Source organism: Helianthus annuus, chromosome 8 (assembly GCF_002127325.2).
Source record: "Helianthus annuus cultivar XRQ/B chromosome 8, HanXRQr2.0-SUNRISE, whole genome shotgun sequence".
Lineage (NCBI taxonomy): Eukaryota > Viridiplantae > Streptophyta > Magnoliopsida > Asterales > Asteraceae > Helianthus > Helianthus annuus.
In genome coordinates this window covers 37,606,691-37,628,249 of record NC_035440.2, presented here as the reverse complement: position 1 = coordinate 37,628,249, position 21,559 = coordinate 37,606,691, and the positions used below count along the sequence as shown (strand labels likewise).

The following is a 21,559-nucleotide window of genomic DNA, read 5'->3' as shown; positions in this document are numbered from 1 at the left end:
AGCTGAGAGTAGCATTGTCTGTGGTAAAACAAACCACAAAACTCAAGCATGTGTGTATCTCAAAAACTTTGATGTGAAAAAGAATGAGTACCTTGCTAAAACATCCTTGAGTCCATCATCATCATCATCTGTCAAATTCACCAAGAAACAACCACTGTTTGTACCAGTTCAAACAGCTGTCACAAAATAGCTGAACCAAACATCTGTCAAAAGAGATGTTCAGGTTACTGATGCACCCCTGCCAATCAGTTCAGAAAAGGCAAGGAAAAACAGTCTTACCAAAGGATTCCACACGTTTATGAGGCCTACAAAAGGCCCTCTAAACCTAAAGTGAATAGGCATCCTTTTGGTTATCAGCAGGTGATTGATCAAGACCCTCAACAGTGGTTAGCAAGAAACAGTACTAAAACTGTCCAAACCCCTGACCTAACCACTGTCCATCACTCTGCATCCATACCAGACACTGCTGAATACCCATCCAAAGCCTTGTTGGCTTTGGAGCCCTTAATGAACAAATACTTTTACTTCATGTGCAGGGAGCTTCTGCATGCTTTGATAGTCTTCGGTATGTAGATAATGGAGGCTCCAGGCACATGACAGGATGTAAAGCCCTCCTCAAAGACTTTAAAATCCATGGAGGGGGTGATATATCCTTTGGGAATAATAGTAAAGGGAAAGTTCTAGGGTCTGGTACAGTGCAATCTGGAAATGTAAAATTTGAAAACGTCAATCTAGTAGACAATCTAAAATTCAACCTTCTGAGTGTATCACAGATGAGTGAGAAAGGGTTTGGGTCATTCTTCACAAAAGATTGTTGTAGGATTGTTGGACCAGAAATGGTCAAAAAGATTGAAGCAATAATCAAAACTGGTCAAACTAAACTTGTTGCTCAAAGAAGTGGCAATGTTTATGTTGTTGATATGTCAAAAGAGTGTCCTAGAGCTAATGTCTGTCTGTTCTCAGCTGCCTCTAACAAAGAGACAAAACTTTGGCACAGAAGGCTGGGGCACACAAATCTTAAGACAATCAGTGAAATTTCAAAAAATGGTTTGGTGAGAGGCCTACCACAAAAATTGTTTTCATGTCCTGAACATTGCATTTCCTGTTTAAAAGGAAAACAGCATAAAAGTTCTTACAAGTCCATTGAAGAGTCCAAAACAACCCAGTGTTTGCAAATGCTACACATGGATTTGTTTGGCCCAGTTCAAGTCATGAGCCTCAAGAAGAAAAGATATTGTTTGGTTATTGTTGATGACTTTTCTAGGTTTACATGGACTTTCTTTTTACACTCCAAAGATGAGACTGCAGGCATTTTGCAAGACTTTGTGACACAGGTTGAAAAGCAATTTGACCTTCCAGTGAAAAGCTTCAGGAGTGACAATGGCACAGAATTTAAAAATAAGGAGTTGGATGCCTTCTGTGTGAAGAAAGGGATTGTAAGGCAGTACAGCATCCCTAGAACACCAGAGCAAAATGGTGTTGTTGAAAGAAAGAACAGAACTTTGATTGAGGCTTCCAGAACTATGCTTGCAGATTCAGGTTTGCCATTAACTTTCTGGGCTGAGGCAGTAAACACTGCCTGCTATGTCTAGAACAGAGTTTTAATAAACCCCAGGCACAAAAAGACTGCTTATGAAATTTTGTATAAAATCAAACCACTGATCTCATATTTCAAGGTGTTTGGCTGCCCCTGCTTTATTTTGAACCTAAAAGATTCCATTTCAAAATTTGCAGCCAAAATTGATTGTGGTTATCATCTGGGATACTCAACCACTGCCAAGGCATACAAAGTGTTCAATACACGGACCAAGGCAGTGGAGGAGACTTTGAATGTAAAGTTCAATGAACTTTCATCAATGAAAATCCCAGCAAATCCTGCAGATCTGTTTGATCTTGAAAAATTTACTTTTAAAAATACTGCTGTCAAGACTAACAGTGCAGGTCCATCAGAGGATACAACACCAGACTATGGGTATGAAATCATCATCCCTCAAAGGTCTGCCACAAAGGGAAAAGCACCAGCTGTTCAAAACAGTTGTCAAAGCTCAACCACTGCTACCTCAACAGTTGTTGACCAAAGTAGCCCATCCACCACTGCTTCCACATCCTCAAACACTGCTGACAAAAGTCCTCAAACAGTGGATAAAAGTCAGCAGTTGTCCACTTCATTACCTCCTATTCCACCACCTTTTAAAGCCACTGCTGGATCATCAAAGTCACCAGCAGTGGTTAGCTCAGATGATACACATTTGCAGCCTTCACCAACAAATGCCATCATACCATACCAAGGAGATTTAATCTTCTTGAGATCTTATCCACCTGATCAAATCATTGGCAACATCAATGAAGGGGTGCTCACAAGAAGCCAAACCCAAAACATTTGTCTTTTTGCTGGTTTTCTATCACTCCATCAGCCAGTCAAGTACCAAGAGGCACTGAAAGACAACAGCTGGGTAGAAGCCATGCAAGAGGAGCTCCAACAGTTTAAAAGACAACAAGTATGGGAGCTTGTACCACTGCCAGAAGAGGTCAGTCCCATTGGCACAAAGTGGGTCTTCAAGAACAAAACTGATGAAAAGGGCATTGTTGTCAAGAATAAAGCCAGGCTTGTGGTTCAAGGTTACAGACAGGAAGAGGGGATTGATTATGATGAAACATTCGCCCCTGTTGCAAGATTGGAAGCCATTAGACTGTTCCTGGCCTTTGCTGTCAACCACAACATGAAGGTGTTTCAAATGGATATCAAAAGTGCTTTCCTCTATGGTACAATTCAAGAAGAGGTGTATGTATGTCAACCTCCAGGTTTTGAGGATCCATTTTATCCTGATCATGTCTACAGGCTAAACAAAGCCTTGTATGGCCTGAAACAAGCACCAAGGGCCTGGTATGAAACTCTTTCCAACTTCCTACTCTCAAATGGTTTCAAAAGAGGTACCATTGGTAAAACACTGTTTCTTAAATGGAGAGGGAAGGATTTAATGATTGTCCAAATTTATGTGGATGACATTATTTTTGGAAGCACATGTAACAAAATGTGTGAAGAGTTTAGAGAACTCATGACAGCTGAGTTTGAAATGAGTGTAATGGGTGAGCTGCAATGCTTTCTTGGTCTCCAAGTACAGCAAATGCAAAATGGAACTTTCATTCATCAAAGCAAATATGCTAAAGAACTTTTGACCAAATTTGATATGAATGATTGTAAACCATGCAGCACACCCATGGTAACAAATAAGCTGGTCATGTCTGATGAAAAAGATGAGCTGATTGACCAAACACTCTATAGAAGCATGATTGGGTCTTTATTGTACCTAACTGCATCTAGACCAGACATCATGTTTGCAACATGTGTCTGTGCAAGAAGTCAATCAGCTCCCAGAGAATCAAATCTCATTGCTGTAAAAAGGATCTTCAGATACATAAAAAGTGCTCCCACACTTGGTATCTGGTATCCAGCTAATGGGAATATCAAGCTTTCAGGTTTTTCAGACAGTGACTTTGCTGGATGTCACACCACAAGGAAGTCCACTTCAGGAGGGTGCCAGTTTCTAGGTGATTGCTTAGTTTCTTGGCAAAGCAAAAAGCAAGCAGCAGTTTCAACATCCACTGCTGAGGCTGAATACATTGCTGCTGCAAGCTGTACAGCCCAACTCCTGTGGCTTCAAAATCAGTTACTGGATTTTGGTATCACTGCCTTAGAAACACCACTCATGTTGGACAGCCAGGCAGCAGAAAATATCATCAAAAATCCAGTTTCCCATTCTACCACCAAACACATCGACATCAGACATCACTTTGTGAGGGATTGCTATGAAAAGGGTTTGATTTCTCTACATCATGTCCCAACTAAAGACCAGCTGGCAGATGTGCTCACAAAAGAACTTGACACAGCCACTTTTGAAAGCTTGGTCTCTAGGATTGGGATGCTGAACATGGAATAACAAGCAACATCTTGTTTTTCTGTGAATAAAAGCAACAAAATGTTTTCAGAAAATCAAAAATCCATCCTTAAAAATAGCTAAAAATAAAATTTTCATTAAAATCCTTAAAAGTCTGCCATAACCACTGATTGTTCAAAAGTCTGCTCTACTTCAAAAGTCTGTCCACTGCTGAAAGTCAACCCTGTTCTCTCCTTCCTTTGATAAACTCTGTTGTTCAAAAGCAGTGTCTTATCCACTGATAGTGAAAATCGTCCACTGCTTCCTTACCACTGCCTTCATCTCTCACTTTCATCAAAGTACTGTCCTTCATTTTCACTAGGGGTTGTCACGTGGGCAGTACATAGTGGTCAAACCTTTTGTAACGGCTGCCACGTCAGCATTCACTTTCTTCTCTATAAAATCCCCCACTCACCACCAAAACAGGGTTTTACTGTCGAATTGAATTCTTCAAAAATTCTCTTCTCAAAACAGTTTTTCATCTCATCTTTCACAAATTTCTTCGATCATTCTACTCAAAATGACAAAATCGAAGTCTGCAAAACCCACATCCAAATCATCGTCGAAAACAGCCTCTCAAAAGGCAATCTCCACTGAAATCCCATATAAATCATCTCACAATCTCCTGGGTCTTCTCACAAAACCAGGTACCACTGATGTTTTCGATTCCACCATTAACATCATGGCAAAATCAAAGTACAAAACTTTGTTCACCGCCAATGCACCAATCTATTTGGATACCCAAAGGGAGTTCTGGAAGAATGCAACCCTTGAAAAACAAGGAGACACTGCAACCTCCATACACTCTTCTATAAAGGGTAAAGAAGTCCAAATCACGCCACAATCCATTTCAGAGGTCTTTCAACTCGATGATCAAAAAGGTAAAACCTCTTTCACCAAAAACGAGTTACAAACTGACTTCATTGAAAGAGGGTATGAAGCCACGATGATGAAGAGACTTACCTTACAAAAAGGTTATTTTCCTTCTGCAACCAGATTTTTATTTCATACCCTCCTACTATGTGTTTCAAACAAAACCACTTCTTTCAATGAAATCCCTTTAAAGATTCAAAATCTGGGGTATGCAATTCTTCAAGAAGAAAATTTTAACTACTCTCGGGAAATTTTTAAAGATTTGGTTAATAATGTTGAAACAAAGTCATTCTTACTGTTTCCAAGGTTTCTAAGTTACTATTTTGAAAAGAAATTCAGTAAGGATGATTTAGCTGTAATAAATCAAGGTGAGTGTACACAAATAAACAGCCTAACATCTGAAACTTTTTCAAGAATGTTAGCACCTTGCAAAACACAAGCAGAGGTGCCTGAGCAGAATTTAGCAGCTACCACTGCTCCTCAGGTATCTGCTGCTGAGCCCACTGCTCTAGGTGATCAAAGCAGCAGACCAACTGTTTTGAAACCCACACCTACCAATCCCAAAAAGCCAAACAAAAAGAAAAATCAAAAACCCCCCAAACCAATCAAAACGGCAACTCTGGAGGATGAGATACCAGAGCTACTGCCTGTGACAACACAAATGTCACAAGAAACCGCTGCTGCTACTTCCTCACAGCAGTTGGTACAAATATCTCAACCCATAACCAAAACTCCTCCTGCTTCTTCACAAAAAGAACAGGTTGTACACAAAGGGCCACCACATTATGATGCTCTGGAAACACTCATCCACAGCCCAATGTCCGGGGCAAATCCTCTTTCTACACCCAACTTCACATCCACAATTCCACCAAAAAACGCAACTTTTGTTTGATGCAATCGATTTGAACCAGGCATTACTCAGTCCTTCTCAATCACCTGTTAATGAGAATATACCTCAACAACTGACTGAGCCTGATGTATCATTCCTTGCTAACCCACCAACACAACCTGAGGAGGTTACACCCCTTGAGTTACAAGTAACTCTTGGTGGTAATCCAAGTGAAGCAGCCACTACAACTGTTGAACCCACTGGTTTACAGTTGGACAGTGGTTACATCAATAAGACTTCCTTGGAGGCAATTCCTTTCATAGCATCTCTGCCAACCACCAGTAGATTTATTTATCCTATTGGCAACATCAAAAGGTTGTCAAGTGTTGAAGGAAGAAGACCCCAGTACCAAGAAAAAGGGGCATCAGTGGTTAATATTTGGAGTAAACTCCCTACCTCTACCACTGATAAAACCACTGTTTGTGGGAAATCAGATGATCCCATTAAATTGGGTGATGATTTAAAATATCAGGATTTGACGGAACGAATTGAAAAGTTGGATACATCTGTTGCAGATCTTAAAAACATGTTACAGCAGGTGTTGAAAACTCAAAAGATGCAATCCACTGCTGTTCCACCTCAAGCACCTGCTCCACAACAGGCATCTGCTACAAATGAGCTCTGGAATCTATTTCAACCTTTTCTCCATCATTAAGCACAATTAGCAGATCAGCAACATGAAAAACATGTCCAACAGCTGAGAAATGCAATGGAGTCAAGGTTCAAAAACACTCAGGCTAATCTAAAGGCTCTCAAAACTCAGATCCTGCACACCACTGGCACTGCTCCTCCATCAGTTCTCTTCATTGATCAACTTCCCCCAGATAATGCCAAAAAAGGGGACAAAATTCAGGAGTGGAAAAAGAAGGGAATAGAGGATGGTATCTACCTTGCACCAGAAAATGCAAATAGGACCAAACAGATCCCTTTGCCAGATGGAAGCAAGAAAATAGATGTGACCACAAATGCACTTGCAGAAGCAGTTGCAAGTGTAAAAAGAGATAGAGAGGCCAAAAGGAAAGCCAGGGTGGATTATCCGGATCAGGGTACTTCAGGGTCAAAAGATAATGAAAATCTTGTTGATGAAAAGAAGAAGCCTACAAAAATAGTAAGGCTACCCAAATCCATTCCAAGCAGACGTTCAAAGTCTGTTTCAAAACCACCACATAAAACAGCTGTTGTAACTTCTGTTGTACCTACTACTGTTGGTGCTTCAGTGGTTTCAACATCTGCTCCCACTTCAACACACACCACATCCACTGCCTTACCACCATCACCACCAAAAACAAAATCACCTCCTGCCAAAAGGCAGAAGACAGCAGTTGTTACAACATCTGCTGTAAAGACAACAGTGGTTGGAACACCAGTTGTTTCAACAACTATTTGTCTATCACAAATCACTGCCACTACAACCACCACCACTGTTCCATCCAAAACATCATCAGCCCCTCCTCAAACAAAGAAGAGAAGGCTAATTCTCAAAGATGATGACACTTCACCACCTCAAATATCTTCAAAATCTTTAGCTCTTGTCACAATACCAAAACCAGTTGCTATCTCTTCAGTTCAAATGCACAAGCCCTTACCTCCTGCAGGTGTTCAATTTCCTCTTGAACTTGAAGCTGTCAGAGAAGAAATAAAATCTTTTTACTATGAGGATGACCCTGCCAAAAGGAGGTTGCCATCAATAAAAGGATATCCCTGGCCTAAAAATGTTGATGAATATTTGAAGATCAAGGCCAGGCAAGCGGAGGATATCTCAAAGAGAAACACACAAGGGAAATCTGACAGAGAAATTTCTAGACACTATCAATATCTGCTCACACAAGTCAGCTCCCTAGAACGATTTGCAAAAAATGTCAGTCAACAAATTTCAGAAAGAGCAGCTGAAACTTTGAAGAAAGACTACATTGAAAGCATAATGGCTCACAAGAAGTACAAAGGAGAGAGATACATGTACAAAGAGTGGACTGTTCCTGAGCTTGAAACTGAAGCAGCAAGAATTCAAGACATGATAAAAAGGAAAGTCACTCACACTCCTCCTGACTGGGCAAAGTTTAGAAAGAATGCACCTGACATACAGGTGGAACTGAAAAGAATGAGAGAAGAACTGGTTGCTGCTGAATATGGAAACAAAAGACAAATTGCTAGATGGAAAGAAGATGTGGTCAGGACAACCTACAAAAGGTTGGAGGAATTAAGAAAGAAAGATCCAAAAGTTCCTCAAAAGCCTGACTATCCTGAAGCAGAGGTTTCAAAAAGACCATCAAAGCTGCAAAACAGGAGAACCACTGCTCCAACTGGTGCAGCCATCTACAAAAGAAGGACACACAAACAGTTGGGAGCTGAAACAGTTCAAGAAATTCTTACTGGAAGAGCCATTGTACAAACAGGCACGTTGGTAATGTTGAAAGAAGAATTTGAACTGGAAAAATCTGCACATACTGCTCAGCCAGTTATGAACAGGCCAGCCTCACCAAATACCTCTGCAAATAAACATCTCCCAAGAAACCCACCAGGCTCAAAAATACAAAAGTGGGAAACTGACAAGCAGACCTGCGTATTGACCTTGCTCAGGTCTGGTGGAGAAGTGGAGAAAATATCAAGGGAACAAGCTCTTGGCCTGAGTCTTGAAGATTTGCAGGATCTCCTTGATCTTCCACTTAGCAGGGATGATGAAGACACAGATGCCCTTAACTTTGAACTATAGTTTAAAGGTCAAATAAGGGAACTGTTGATGAGGCAATAAATGTCCACAATAATGAAGAGTTTTGGCATTATCTGTTCCAGGGGGAGATTGTTGGGATTGAACCCTATCAGAGGAACAGCTAATTAAAGCCAAAACTGGATCAGAGCAGTGGATCCTAAATAAGCAGATGTTTACATACAAATCTCTCCCCTTGAAAGTGATTTCAACAACTACTGACCTCCTATCTGCTGATCTTGCTAAATGCTGACCTACAACTGCTGCTCAAGTAAAGACCTGATGAAAGACTAAAGCCCTGCTGATTCAATCTACTGCCTTAAGTCAAGCTCTGCTGATCCGGACAAGTACTGTTGGGTTCACAGCAGTAGAAGGTTGCAGCAGCTGATCAATAGTCTGCTTTGTTTTATAATGTAATAGCAGTAGTTAACACAGCAGTGTTTGTATAGATCAGAGGTTAGAGTTTGTTAGGAGGTTAGATGTCACTTTCATGGTGACGTCAGCTAAGATGCTCAGTAGTTTGCAAGTGCCTATAAATAGTTCAGTACTTTGTACTGTTCTATTAGCTCTTTTGCACAATCGTCTTCTTTGCACGAACAAACAACTGAGCTCTGGCTGAGGGGGAGTTTGCATTCATTCATCAATCATTGTAATCGTTACTGAAATAAATTCAATCTTCCGATTCATTGTGTAAAGATGTTTGATCAGAGTATTACTCTCGTTTGATTGTATGCAAAGTTTGTTTCCATCTTAAATTCCGCTGCACACTCATCCATTTTCACTTTAATTACAAACACAAAATACAATCAAAATCAAACTCAGATCCAACACATGTATATAACACCTATGGGGTTATTGATTCATAACGCTTTGAACATTTTTAAGCCTTCAGGGGGTTTTCATACAGATGTCATTTGCAATTGTCTCGTACATGTATACGGTGATGACATCCATAAGTTGTTTTATCTGAAGTCATTCTGAGATTGCGAGGCCGCTTAAACATTTAAAGATTATCGCATCCACTACAGGGGTATACGTTTCCTCGTAATCAACTGCTGGGATTTGGGAAAAATCTTTATGTTAAAATGTGTGCCTTACATCGCAAAAACTTATTATTTACGTTTCCTTTTATTTAAAGACACCTATTTATAACCTACTGGTTTGATGTCTATGGGTGTTCGAACCACTGGTTCGAAAACGTTTAGTTTGTCGGGCAAATTTAGTTCAACCTTAAGTCATGTAGCCATTTTGGCTATTTGTGTGTGTACACTCTTGCACACTTTCTATATACGTAATCCTTTTTTTTCATCGATTACATCTATTGCTATAGCATAATCAAATATATCATTTTACACGTGTTTCATTACGGTTCCATATTGTACTTATTTTGTACATAATTCATCGCGATCTCATATTTGTTTGGTACTAGAGTTTCTTTTAGAACTCCATTAGCCTCTTTTGGGGTTTTGACAACAACCTTCTTTAAGGTTTAGTATGCAACCACTTCTAGGGTTTTGTATGTAACCACTTATGGTGTTTTATGTGCCACCTTTTTTGGGTTACACCAACTGCGTTACTATGCTTTTTTTGTGTTTTGTGGGTTTTATCTTTTTGGAACCGATTTATCTCTCACAATTTATTAATATGATAATCATTTTTTGAGTACTTCCATTCGAGCAGATAAGTTTAAGCTGGTAGATGTGACTTTGTCACCTTATTTGTGTTAGTGAATGCATCTTGTATTTCATTTGTTATTATTTGCAAATACATGCTCTTTCTTTTGGACTTTAGATTTGCATTGACTACTTCAGGGGTCGATATATAAGATGATGCATTTTTTTTTGTTACCAGTCTTTCATTTTCTTGTCTCCCCCTAAGACTGGGAATACGATGTACATATCCCATTTTATATGTTATGGTGGTGCTATTGGTACATAGGCTGCACAACAAAATATATATAAAAAATGGAAACTTGGTTCTCTTCAGGAGACCAGTTGTAATGGGGAGTATTTGTGATAAGCAGTTGGTTTTGAATTGATATAATCAATCGACGAATTCCGTCTCGACTACGTATGCCTCTCACTATATTTCACATTGTGCCCAACAATGGTCCCTACAATTTGGGTTGTCAAAGAACCGTGTTAGACCATGTCAAAAAAAAACAACGTTCCATAGTGTTGGGCATATGCTACATACGGGTAGCTAAAAACTCACATGTAACCATGTATGAATGCCATAATCCACACAACTGTACATTTCAATGGTCCCATATAAGAGGGATTGTTTGTAGGAGTTTATTGTTTGGAATGGCAAATTTTTTTTTTTTTTTTTTTTTGCCACAAAAAAAACTAACTAGACATATGATAAGGCATTTTGGGAGCAATGTTTTTAGATTACTTAGAGGTGCTAAGGTACCGGTTAGCATGTTTGATAATCTTGATGACCTATTTGGTCATGCCATGTGGTGAACGTATAAATATTCTAGTAACTTTTGATTACTCACCGTATTTGATTTAATGGAATATTGTGGAAAATTAGTATCATTTCTAGTAACTTCTAATATAGTCTTCTTGGCCATATTTACTATATGATATATTTTAGATATTTGGTACATTTTCTTTTACACCATTCCAAGGTGATGACTTTTCATTCAAACATAGTGGAAACTTAATAAATTTCTTCGGTGTACACTAGAATATGATGCATTATGAATTACAAAATTCGATATCAGCGTGTAAACTATCGATGCTCTTCTGGAGCATTTAATATGCTATTAACACGTGAAATAGTATCAATAGCGTCTCTACCACGTGAAATATTATAGTTTTAGCCTTTGTTTAGAGGGAAAACATGTACTATTCATAAGGTTTTCCATCACTAGGCTATATGTTAGCCAAAAACGCCAAGTGCGATGAACTAAAGTTTGGGTTGAACTTGAAAAATCATTATTAAAACAAACGGGACTTTGTATACATTTGGGAGAACTTCGGGTTCTCAACATTGATTTAGGATTCATGTGAAATTCAGTATAAATGAGCATCAACACTAACTCAAATGAATTATTATCTATCAGTTTAAGTAACTAACATCATAGTAGTTTACTTATGAACAAGAGAACAAACATAAGAAAAAGATTTCCCTCATCTTTTACCATGATCATGACCTTTATAACGATCATTATATCATCACGTTCCCTTTTAGGGAATGGATTATAACCACACAACTTTCATAGTGCTATCATTACAATTGCTTTTGTTATGTACATGACCTCGACCTTTCACTAATCTATCATTGCATTTACCTTAAGGAATGGCTTAGAGCCACACAACCTTCATTCTGGTTGTTTCAAACCTTATATATATATATATTATTAATATTACTACTTTATAAGCATATTTGAGGTTTGATAAATGAAAATTGTTTTATTCAACCAATATAAATAATCTTTTCATCACATAACCTCAACTAGCCACATCAAAAGAGGCACATAGCCTACTAAGTATGCAAGAGTCATGGGTGGTGAAAAGTCTAACATAATTAGAGACTTAATTTTGCCATAAAATCTCTAATCAATTGTTATAAAAGACATCAATACACCACATGAAAACTACTTAATTTTGCCATAAAATCTCTGATCAATTGTCATAAAAGACATCAATACACCATATGAAAAGTACTTAATTTTGCCATAAAATCTCTAATCAGTTGTCATAAAAAACATCAATACACCACATGAAAAGTACTTAATTTTGCCATAAAATCTCTAATCAATTGTCATAAAAGACATCAATACACCTCATGAAAAGTACTTAATTTTGCCATAAAATCTTTAATCAATTGTCATAAAAGACATCAATACACAACATGAAAAGTTTATTATATTAATAGAAAATTAAACAAGTGACATAAATAACTCTACTCAAGAGTTTGTCACTATATGTAGAATTTAATATTATTATAAGCTATTACTTTATGAACTAGAAAGGCAACAAAGTGTCACACTTTTACTTTTTGAATATCAGAATGAATAATCATAATAATAATAAAGATGATTGATGCTTAATGTAACTAATCATACATGCAAAAGTTATTTTACCTTTAAAACATGTGTTATGATGAAAAACGTAAATGAAAATAATATATAAAAGTGTTGAAAGAATATAATGAAGTGGCAAAGATGTAAAACTTATCTAAATTGCTAACAAACTTTTTATTAATGATATAAACTAATAGGGAATGTTAACTGCCACTTTAAATGATTTCTTTATAGCTCTTTATGGCTAATTTAAATGATTCCTTTATAGCTCTTTATGGCTAATTTAAAAATTGAATTATAGTAATTAGTTACCATCTCGTTTCTTCTTAACCCCCCTTCAATTTCTTTGGTGGTTTTAGAAAGCAATCGGCCAAACACAAAAGCATAATTCTAGATTATGTATATCAAATTATCAATTCTAACGAGATTTCAACCGGTAAAGTATGTGGCCGATTAAATACATAGAAAATCAGGTTTCTTCGGCAAATATTAATTAGATATATGCAAATTAACTTGTTTTCAAGCAAAGTTTATTAGGCTCATCATCTTAAATACAATTTCTTAGTTGAAATTAAAATGTCAAAATAATTCTTAATACAAACAAATAATTTATGTGCATGTTGATGATCATATTGACCCGTTACTAGCAAATGTAAATACCATATATATAACATTTAAACTTTCATACATTTATAATGGAAGAATAATATATTATTACTAGTTAACCTAGGCAAGATTTTCATCGAGCCCATATAAGAACAACCAAAAGAAAAAAAATATACATAAAAAAATAATGAGGTCACGAGTCATGATGACTTAATGATGATATTGGGGGAAATCTGAAATACTACAAATCTAAAATGTAGTAAATGGCATGAAAGAGTCCGATTTTATAAAGTAGAAGTCACACATTTTTTATTTGATGCTAATGAAGAACGTAAGCAATTGCATGAAAAAAAAATAATCTTCAAAGGCTGTAGACGTTGTTATTTATTTATTTTTTGAAAACAAATCAAATATAATTTATTTTTCAGTCATTTTCTCCTCAGTTACTTTCATGTCATCAAAATATTCACAAAACTGAATCCAAATTTTCTAGTTATGATTATATACAAAAACAATAAAATGAGGACAAAACAATAAAAGGCTGCAGGTCAATTGTTTCTACTCTTAATTTCACTTTTCATGGATACGATAACATTATTAAAGATGTCTAAAATAATAAAACAATTACTAAGTAGAAATATGAGCTTTGTGTATTGTTACCTGAATGGATGAAAGAAAAACCAAATCATGGATATGAAGATCTATTAGCAATCCATATACAACTATACTAAACATGAGAGAACAAGACTATAGAGTATAAGTGAATATGAATTCTTTTTCATTGAAATATCAACATGCAATACAAAGAACTCTATATATAGTGTTCTTACATTAATACAAAGGACATGAAGAGATGGTGGTTACATATGTGGAGAGTCACCACATCATGGTGCATTCATAACACAATTAATGTTTTGTAAACATTGTAATAATTATTTGACTTAATAATTTATGCAAAAGATCTTTAGTCGTGTTGACACATTTAACACGCATACTTGACTAATTAACGTTGCTCGATGTGTGACCCTTTAGGGACCATATGTCAGAGGCAAAATGTTGTCATATGTTGTTTCTTGGGCATACGGGTCCTTTTTTTTGAACGTCCAACATAAGAATCGCCGGGTACTCCGTAGGCGGCATCCATTGGCCGAAAGGTAGCCCACGGCAGCCCAACATGCACGCACGGAGCCCCTAGCCCACCATGCCACCAGTTCCAGGGAAAACCCGACCTTGCACCCGCCCGAGGGCACGACAATGCAAAGCCGGTAAAACCCGGGTGGATCAGGAATCGAACTCGAGACCATTCGGTCAGGAGTCTTTCCCTCATTTCCATAATCACCGAGCTATAAGCCGCCCAGGGTTTGGGCATACGGGTCCTACAGAAACATGATAGGGATGTTAGATAAGATAACTTTTGTAACATTTAGGTCTCATACCAACCAATATTATTCATTTTGGGCCAAGAAGATGTTGATCAAAGAAAGAAATTGGGCCAAGATAAAGTGGGGCATGGTAGTGGGTTGGGCCATGAGACAGATTAAATTGATCCTTTTTAGCAGTGGTAGCCATGAATCTAGTAACTATGAAACATCATTCATGATGCATGCATGTAAAAAAGGAATTTGATTGACAATGGGACATGTTGCATATAATTAAGGTCACTGCTACAAATCTTAGTTATTGCAAAATAAAGTGTTACATTTGTTACAGTCGGATGCGCATGTTTTGAACCTATGATATCCATCATGTTTTTAGTCCCATTGGATTTCTCGGTGAAAGGTCCAATCAGACGGGTTTAGCGTCGTTTTGCCATCTGAATAGACTAAATCATAAGGCGAGTCTTCTGAAAATTCAGTAGGCATAGATTTCCAGTGTAGACTTGGTTTCCAGTCGGCTTCTTTAAGCACCTTTAGTATCTCCTCAGCAACTATCTTGCTTCCTGAACCTGATAAATGAACCCCATCCCTGCAAAAACGCGTTGAAAGTTACCCCGATTGTATTGCAAAAGGTAAACTTTCTACATCAGTAATAATGTCGAAAGGTTAAATGTAAACTTTTAGATAAAACAGTTAAGATTTAAACATTTCAAAATATGGTCGTATAATATTTATTTACATTAATTAAAATAATAATGGAATAAAATACATGGTATGTAAGAACGCTTACGTAAAGTAAGTTAACCAATCATCTTGTTTTCGAAACGCTGTCCAAAGATCAATAACTTTTATCCCCATCTCATTGCACAACTCTATGCAAGCTTCTGAATATATCCGGCATAACTCATTTGTTCGAACATGTTCCCTTAAGATTGAGCTGTTTGTACATGACAGTACACCATTAGTTTTAATTAGATTATAATGCTTAAATAAAAAAAATAAAAAAAATAAAAAAAATATTGATGAAAGTACCTTGTGTTCTCGCGAAGTCCGACCTCATCCACGGGTGGGCAACCGAGGAAAATTAAGCGTGTCGTGTCTGAAAGACCCTGGTTTTCAAATTGATGTCAATGTTAAGGGTGTGTTTGGATGTGTCTCTTTGAAAGTAATTATGTGATACTGAAGAATCATACCATAAATCAGTTGTAAGATAACGAGTCGTTATATAAGATGATGTTTAGATTTTTTTTCTTTCGTTATATGAAGTCCTAATTATCAAATAACGAAACGTGGTGTGTTACAGAAATTGTGATTATTTAAGTAGAGTTAAGTTCTTGTGAAAATAAAATTATCGTACGAAACGTACGAAGTGAAAGAAAGTCAAAAAAGTGGCGGTGGCATTTTGGTAATTATCAGCAACTTCGAAATTACTCTAGTAGAGTAATTTTGAACTTCTGTAGGGTAATTTTGTAAAAGCTCAAGTAGAGTAATTTTGGTTGTGTAGGGTAATTATCAAAATTACACTAACCCCCCCCCCACCCCCCAAAAACCTAAAAAAACCTAACCCCCCCCCCACCCCCAAAAACCTAAAAAACCTAACCCCCCCCCCCCCCACCCCACCCCCAAAAACCTAAAAAAACCTAACCCCCCCCCCCCAACCCAAACTAAAAGCTAAAAACTAAACCATAAAGCTAAACCCCATAACTAAATGCTAACAAAATTACTCTACAAGACATTTCCCAAAATTACCCTACTGAAGTCAAAATTACTCTACTATAGTAATTTGATAATTACCCTACATTTCTCAAAATTACTCTACAGATGCTCAAAATTACCCTATTGATGCTCAAAATTACCCTACAGATGCTCAAAATTACCCTACTAGAGTAATTTTGAAGTTTTTGATAATTACCAGATTGCCACCGCCACTTTTTGCTTTTCCCCAGTACAGTACTTTTGAAATTGCTGATAATTACCATATTGCCACCGCCACTTTTTGACTTTTCTTTCAATTCGTACAGTTCGTACGTTTATTTTATTTTTATTTGATCTTTTACCTATTTAAGTAATCAATAGATGAATCACAAAATGAGCAGAAGAACTTTTTTTTATGAAAAAAGGAAACATTTTGTGAAATGGGAGAAAAGTCTCTTAAGCTAGGTTAAATAATCATATAACGAGATCCAGAAATGTGTTTGTATATTCTAACATAAAAAGTTGATTATACGACTTCAAGTTGTGTTTGAAGATGGTACCTGGAGATGAGTAGCAATTTTTCTCATGTTTTCGATATATTCAGGAAGAGGGACATGGGGGCCTAAACCAGACGGGTGAGGTTCCATTGAATCATTACCGCCAAAGTAAACGATGATCAGTGAAGGCTGGCTAGCAGCATCCTACATGATAATAAAACAAGAAATGTATACTTGAATAGACACTTGTAAGAATAAATCAGAATATATTATTCCATTAGCTTAGCTTGTGTTGTATCTATATATACCAGAAAAATCAATCATGTCATAAATCCCATTTTCCCAGCAAATAAAAAATGATTAAAACAGATTAAACAGAAAGATACAAGTTTCAAGTGGCTGTTGAAGGGTAACTAACCTTTGGGAAAATTTGATCGAGGACTTTGACAGCGCGTGTGGAATTCCATCCGTTATACCCTCGCAACACTATATCCGCCTGTAGTTAATAACAACATATATGGTTTATACATATAACTACTGAACATAAAAATTTTCAAAGTCATGCTATAAATTTAAAAAGAGTCAATTATAGGGTATCAGGATCAACCAGTCGAATGAAAATACAAATTCGAAGGAAATATTCAGTAAGAGAATAGACAGAAATTGCATTAACTAAATAAGTTTACAATTGAGGGTAATGGTATTAATACTTTTCTAAGGAGCATGTCCCTCTAGTTGAACCAGTATGATTACAATTTACAACCGTAATAACCGCCTAATCAACCGGCATGACACATAAGTTTAATTACTAGATTAGTTAGATAATAGCACTAAATAAATCCATTGCTTGTGTTAATATTTGTGTGATTTGACCAAACTACCCCTGTTCATTCATCTCTCCCTTGAAAGTTGAAATCAATTATTCACTCTAGAAAACACACCAAATAATGCAATTACTTAGCAATAAACAAAAAACCGAACATGATGACAGTAAGTAACTGAAGAAGAAAGTAGAAATAAATACCTTACGAGCATAGACATCTGCGAGAATGGCACCCCAGCCATCATTGCTGAAACTCAGCTGAACTATCGATGATCCAAACAATACTATCTGTGGCCTTTCTGGTCCCACCATCGCTAACTCTACAAGATTCCGCCAGCTGATCCAACTTAAATATATATAGGTTTTTTTTTTCTTCTTCTCTTCTTAACGGTGGATGAAGACAGACAGGTGATGATGGGCGTAATACTATCTATAATCGCATGCTTTGGTTGTGGTGGGTGCTCCTTTTTAAAGTTAGGATCGCACTTACTCTCATTGTTAAACAAACAAGCTATTTAATTCATTCAAATATATATTTATTTTTTTTAAATACAATGTATTTAACTTGGTGGGATTCCCCTATGTTACGCTAGGGTTTTCGCTAGCTATCCGTTCAATTTATTACAATACTCATATGATACCGTCACTTGAAATAGCAATCGACATATGTTTTACATAGATCTTAAATAATGATAAAAAAATACCGTATGATTTTATTGATTCGTTTCGTCACGGTACCGACGCTCGGTATAGCTTGCGATACTAAAAAAATACTCTACCGCAAATACATCTTTGTTTTTAATGTAATTTATACTGAAGTGTCGTGGAAACTATAAAAACACTAATACAGTACCAATGTTCTTCAGATCATATCGGTTCATTTAACCACGGTAAAAAAAAACCAAATATATTTGACTCGTTCGATTTTAAACAAAATTTTTATTGAAACGTAAATAAAAATAAATACATCACACATTGCATTTACTAGAGATGAGTGGTACAAATCTTAGTTCTTGCAAAAGAAAGTTGCATTAGTTACAGGCAGTGTTGTACTAATCGCTAGTCGGGCGGCGGGGTGGAGACTAGCGATTAATCGGGGATTAATCAAAGTTCATGGGGATTAATTTGATTAATCGGGGACTAATCGGGGATTATCGGCACCTAATCGGGATTTTTACAATCATGGTTACAGGCGAATGCGTGTGTTTTGAAGCCCGGGTTTTGAGCTCAACCAGCTAAGAGTTTTGGAACAATTGCTTATGGGGTCTCCTTTACTAATAAAAAAGATGTTTTGGGTTTGCAAGTGTGATAGAAGGGTAAATAACATTGTTTTAACATGTGTAAATATAAGGTTTTAAGTGTTTATTATCATAAAACATGGTTACTTTGAGTATGTTTTGATTTGTAAGTACCCAGAGCTTAACGGATGGCTTTTGAAGCTAAACGGGAGGTTTTCGGGAAACATTATGAAGGTTGGAAGCTTAAACATAAGTTTGGAGTTGAAAAATGCGAAAAAGGGAAAGAAACCAGTCTGGCGCAACCTGATGTCAGTTCTGACGCAATACAGATGACATCAGTCAGGGGCGCAACCTTGTGCCCGGGGGCGCAACCTTGCGCCTGACATTAGATAAGCATACAAAAATTCAAGATTTCACCCTATTTAAATATATCTTCAACCCCAAACGCAAAAACCTTGAACCCTAATCGCTTTTAGGGGCTGTTTGGTAGCCTCTGAATGGTCATTAAGAGGCTACATCTTAATGAAACTATTAAGAATTTTACCAATGAGAAGGTAGAAGAATGTGACATGTGATGATTTACCATTTAGAGGTTACCTCTTAACCATTCAGACTTGAGGTTACCTCTTATTCATTCAGAGGTTTTAAACCATTAAGAGATAGCATCTGAATGGTCATTAAGAGGCTACCAAACAGCCCCTTAGCTTACCAAGGACGAAAATTCAAGTTCTCAAACTCAATTTTCATCAATCTTTCATGCAATCAAACATCCAAGACAACCAAGAAGATCAAATCATGATGATGAAAAGCTAGATTCTTTTGTGACCACCTCCGGGTGGATGGTTCATGTATGTGAAACTCAAGCCTTGTTTATTTAGTTCTTTGGATTGTTTTTCATAACTTGAAGAATACTTGTGGTTTAGTTTTGTTTAAAAGAATTGTTCGTGTTACAATTATTCATCTTTTACCATTCGCATTCGGTTTTCTTGCATCGTGAGTAGTTTGATTATCGGGTGGGTTCTTGGCACTTATGATTTGGTAGTTAAATTGCATAAGTTATTATTAAAAACTTGTCTTTGATTATCAATCAAATTAAACCATTAACAAGACCTTTTGGTATCTATCTAATTAAACGGGTTTGGGTGAATCATTGAAGCAGAAATCCGGAGGTGGTTGTTTTTCTTTAAAATTGGTAACTTTCTCAATAATACTCGATCAAAAATCTCAAAACTTAATCAAAGCAATAGTTTTTCTTAGTTTTTAGTTAATCTAGGTTTCTACAATCAACACTAACCACATATTCCCTGTGGAGACGACCCTACTTACCATTGCTAGTAAAGGTACTTAGGACCAATTTTTAAACTTGTTTTTGACCGACCTTTCGACATCGATCAGGGGCGCGAGATGGAACAATTTTCGGTGGTTAGTTTAAGGGTTTTTATTCATGACTCGGCTACTCCAAGTAACATCCAGTGGCCTCAATTGAATAGTTGGATCCTTTCCAAAATAAATATTTTTTTTATTGGAGCGCTTGTCTGAATCGAATGCCTTCTAGGTTGGGGCATGTAGGTAGGGGGTGGTGCTGGAGAATATTGATTGTCCAAGATGCGGTACCGGTGTCAAAACAGTACACCACATTATGTGGGAATGCTTTTTTGCGAAGCTGTTTTGGTGGACACACTTTATTTGGTTAAAGCTTCCTATGCCGAGTCAAGTCTTTTCTGTTCAAGAAGTTTTTGGGTGGCTTTGTATCAGCACGGGAATCTTTGGAAGAAAGTTATCTAGGCGGTCTTGCAAGTTGCAACGTGGGAGATTTGGAATGCGAAGAATGAGGAAACGTTTAATGCTCGAGATACTCATTTCAACCGGACAGAGTGTATCTGGACGGACATCTTTCATACTCTTCATGCTAGTAAAATGATCCATGTGTTAACTCTTTCTTAGCAAAACTAATAACTTGGTGTCGCTTAGTGTCCGTTACTTCGCATGGAGAGCGATGGAAGGGAAAATAGCAATGTTTACTTCTCTTTGGGTTAAGAGGCATTTCATTCCCCTCCTATGTTCTATTTGTGGTATTGACAATGAAGACTTGGACCATCTTGCGGTCTCGTGTTTGTATGCAAAGGCGGTATGGTCGTCGGTGTGTTCTTGTTGTAATGTCCTGGCGATGGCAAGTATGCGTGAGTTTGGTATGGGTTTTGAGTTCCTTGCTACGGGTTAGTTATTTATCTGTTTTGTCTGGTATTCATGTTTTTGGTCTTCTGGCTATGTTATTGGTGATTCTTTTTGGTCTTCTCAATCTACACCATATATCTGTTTTTTTTTTCTCCTAATTTGGGTTCTAGTTACTGCTAGACCCTGTGGTTTTTAATGGAATCCTTTGGCAGTTCAAAAAAAAAAGTACACACATTATATATTAACTACAAACACGTTAAATAAAATAAACACAAATCCAAACCTAGATCAACCAATCGTATTAAACTAAAAAGAAAACGTCAAATCGTATCAGCCAAGCGAAAACCAACACATACATACTATATACAAACAACGAAACAAAACATCATGTTCACAACTAAAACAAAACATATGGGGTAAAAATCAGACTTTTATTTGATTATGTATGTATATGTATAATTGGCTTTTTTTATGTAAACTCAGGTTAATCAAGTTAACATATTTAACCTTTTCTTAACCCAATGACCAAACCGGATACTACCTTTGGGTTTTGGGTTTAATCTTAATCAGGTTCGGGTTGTTTGGGTTCCATCTTAATCGGGTTCAGGTTAACTCGGGTCGGGTTCCGGTAAAAACAATACTACTCCAAAATTCAACCATGGAAGTCAATACATACTACAAAACAATCAACTTTGTATGCCTATTTTATCAC

At 36.9% G+C, this 21,559-nt stretch overlaps 1 protein-coding gene across 1 annotated transcript; it reads right to left on the bottom strand.

Moving 5' to 3' along the window:
- Positions 1 to 14,643: 14,643 nt before the first annotated feature.
- Positions 14,644 to 17,894, bottom strand: LOC110872700 (GDSL esterase/lipase CPRD49). The gene is made up of 6 exons (XM_022121562.2): positions 17,636 to 17,894; positions 17,030 to 17,107; positions 16,675 to 16,815; positions 15,452 to 15,528; positions 15,210 to 15,356; positions 14,644 to 15,008 (listed from the first exon to the last, which is right to left on the bottom strand). Exons 1-6 carry the CDS (start codon positions 17,744 to 17,746, stop codon positions 14,795 to 14,797), a joined length of 768 nt encoding a protein of 255 aa, XP_021977254.1. The 5' UTR covers positions 17,747 to 17,894; the 3' UTR covers positions 14,644 to 14,794.
- Between the last annotated feature and the right edge of the window lie 3,665 nt (positions 17,895 to 21,559).